This window comes from Populus trichocarpa, chromosome 4, assembly GCF_000002775.5.
Source record: "Populus trichocarpa isolate Nisqually-1 chromosome 4, P.trichocarpa_v4.1, whole genome shotgun sequence".
NCBI lineage: Eukaryota > Viridiplantae > Streptophyta > Magnoliopsida > Malpighiales > Salicaceae > Populus > Populus trichocarpa.
Genome location: NC_037288.2, coordinates 8,664,080 through 8,666,421, shown reverse-complemented (window position 1 = coordinate 8,666,421; position 2,342 = coordinate 8,664,080). Strand labels below are relative to the sequence as shown.

At 43.1% G+C, this 2,342-nt stretch overlaps 1 protein-coding gene across 1 annotated transcript; it reads right to left on the bottom strand.

Moving 5' to 3' along the window:
- Positions 1-316: 316 nt before the first annotated feature.
- Positions 317-1,959, bottom strand: LOC7477423 (LOB domain-containing protein 41). The gene is made up of 2 exons (XM_024598769.2): positions 1,528-1,959; positions 317-1,198 (listed from the first exon to the last, which is right to left on the bottom strand). Exons 1-2 carry the CDS (start codon positions 1,715-1,717, stop codon positions 495-497), a joined length of 894 nt encoding a protein of 297 aa, XP_024454537.2. The 5' UTR covers positions 1,718-1,959; the 3' UTR covers positions 317-494.
- Between the last annotated feature and the right edge of the window lie 383 nt (positions 1,960-2,342).

Here is a 2,342-nt window from a genome sequence, read left to right as displayed (position 1 = left end):
ACAACTTTTCACATGAAACTCCACATCCAGTAAAACGTGCAAAAGGAACGCTCGACACTGCCCACACGCACCCATTCAAACTAGCAGTACAGGCACACGAGTCCCCATGACATCTAACCACCATTGAAGACTCTCCTTTTAGCGGCGAGATTGAACACTTGAAGCCATTACTTTTGAATCGCTTGAGCACTCCATGCCTATTACTTTTGAATCGCTTGAGCACTCCATCCATGCCTCCACAAATGTTGAAGGAGACTCTTGGGAGCAATCGCACCCATCCCCACAAACAAATCAAATGGATTTGATTGCTCAAAGGTTAAAAAGATCCCTCTATTGATCATTTACCGTTTCTGTCCATGTAAAAACCAGGTTTGTACAGCTCTATTTTCACCATAAAGGGCCGCAAAAACAAACAAAATAAATTACACCGAGGGAAAAACCCCCGGAAAAAAAAAAAAAAAAACTCCGCGTTTTCTTTGGGCTTTCTCATCAATTCAAGCTGCGTAGTCAAGTCCCAGCTCCATCTTACACGTGTCAATATCACCAGACCCGAGAGCTTCAATCCTTCTCTTCTTCACCGGAACAACGTGATGCGCTCGTGACACGGGCTCAAGGCCCAGAGCCAAGTCCAGCCCAAGCCCGGCAATTTCGTTGCTCGCAGCGTCATGGGTCGCCAAATCGCTCTTTGACTCCGGTTCGGATCGGAACAGCAATGAATCCTCTGCTGTTTCCACAGACATCATGCTCTCGTCCGTCTCTTTGCTTTCACCGTCCACCATTGCCAACTCGGATTGGTGACTCACCGAGGACTCGTGACTCGGGGACCGAGTCAAGCCGTCCCGTGTCGCCGACATGTCAACAACGATCGACCCCAACCCATTACCACCACAAGCCGGTTTGCTAGCTTTCGGCTTCACAACTCGCCTGACTCGGCACCGAGTCCTGACACGGTTTGCATCGTTTGAGGCAGCCGAGTTCTCATCTTTCGAAACGTGCCGTATATCATAAGCTTTCAGCGGGGGTCCCTGAGCATTAGCTGCGGTTTCAGAGTTGATTTGAGTTATCGACGCACCTCTTAGCACGGCTTCAACGGCTGCTTGACAAAGCGGCCAGCTTCCCGACCACATCAACCCAACTGATCCATAAATTGGGTTCACTATCCTCCCACAAGCCTCGTAAAGCAAAGACCTAAAAATTGCTGTCACAAAAAAGAAGAGAAAAGAAACCCATCAATTTTGATGCATCATAAAATTATCTTAGTTAGCTTAGGGCCAGTTCTTTTACATCAAAACTTTAAAGGGTCATCAAGAATTCTTCAATTTTCACAAGCATTCAAAAACTTTGAGTTGTTGAGATAAAAAAAAAAAACCAAGAACTTTGAGTCGTTTCTTGCACCAGCAAGAACTAAACTTGGATTTTTTTACCTAAAAAATTGAAAGGGTTACAAAAAAATTACTAAGTTTTCAGAAACACTTATTGATGTGTAGATTTTTTGACAACCCAAATATTCTTAATATATGTACTAACCAGGACGGAGATGTTCAGGGCCAGCGTTGATGAGGTTCATAAGGCCAGCACGGCCATAAAACTTGGCAAGAAAAACAGTAGCGTTAGCTTGAGACTCCGGACTCTTGATCCATTGTAAACAAGGTCTAATACTGCAATTTTCACTACAACCTTTGCGTAAAACTCTACATCCATTACAACTCATCCGCATTTTGGCTTCCAATTTTGCAACGAAAGACGACAATACTACTGAAACTAGAGAAAAGAAGAGTCTTTGATCTTTGTTGTTGAAGGAGGGAAGAGGGAAGGAGGGAAGTGGGTATTTAAGAGGATGTGTTGGGCGTGTGTGTGTCGAGAAGAGGAAGAGCCGCTGGGTTTATTAGAGATACAAGGGACGGAACTTATTTATTTTAACATCCGAAACACTGGTTTCCACATTCAAGGAGGTTGGAGCTTGTACTTTGTACCACCGCCACCACTCCATCTTTTAATATTGATTTTAAAATGTTAAAATGTCTCATGGCTACTTTCACTCACAGAGCGTGAGGGGAACTCCCAATGGTGGATACTGGATAGCTTGTTTGGTGCTCTGCCATAGGGGAGTGCTGTCGCATTGCGCGACAACATGGGCTAGTTGTTTGTAGCTCTTATTTGGACTTTCTAATTACTAATCTGCTCTCCAATTGATCTTAAATTACACTCTTTTCTTCTGAAACACGTTACAGTTCTCGAGTTGAAACTGTTTGGTTGCACAGTGCACTATAAGTTGTTTTAAAAATATTTTTTTAGTTTGAGGATGTATTAGAATAATAATTTTTATTTTTAATATTAAAAAT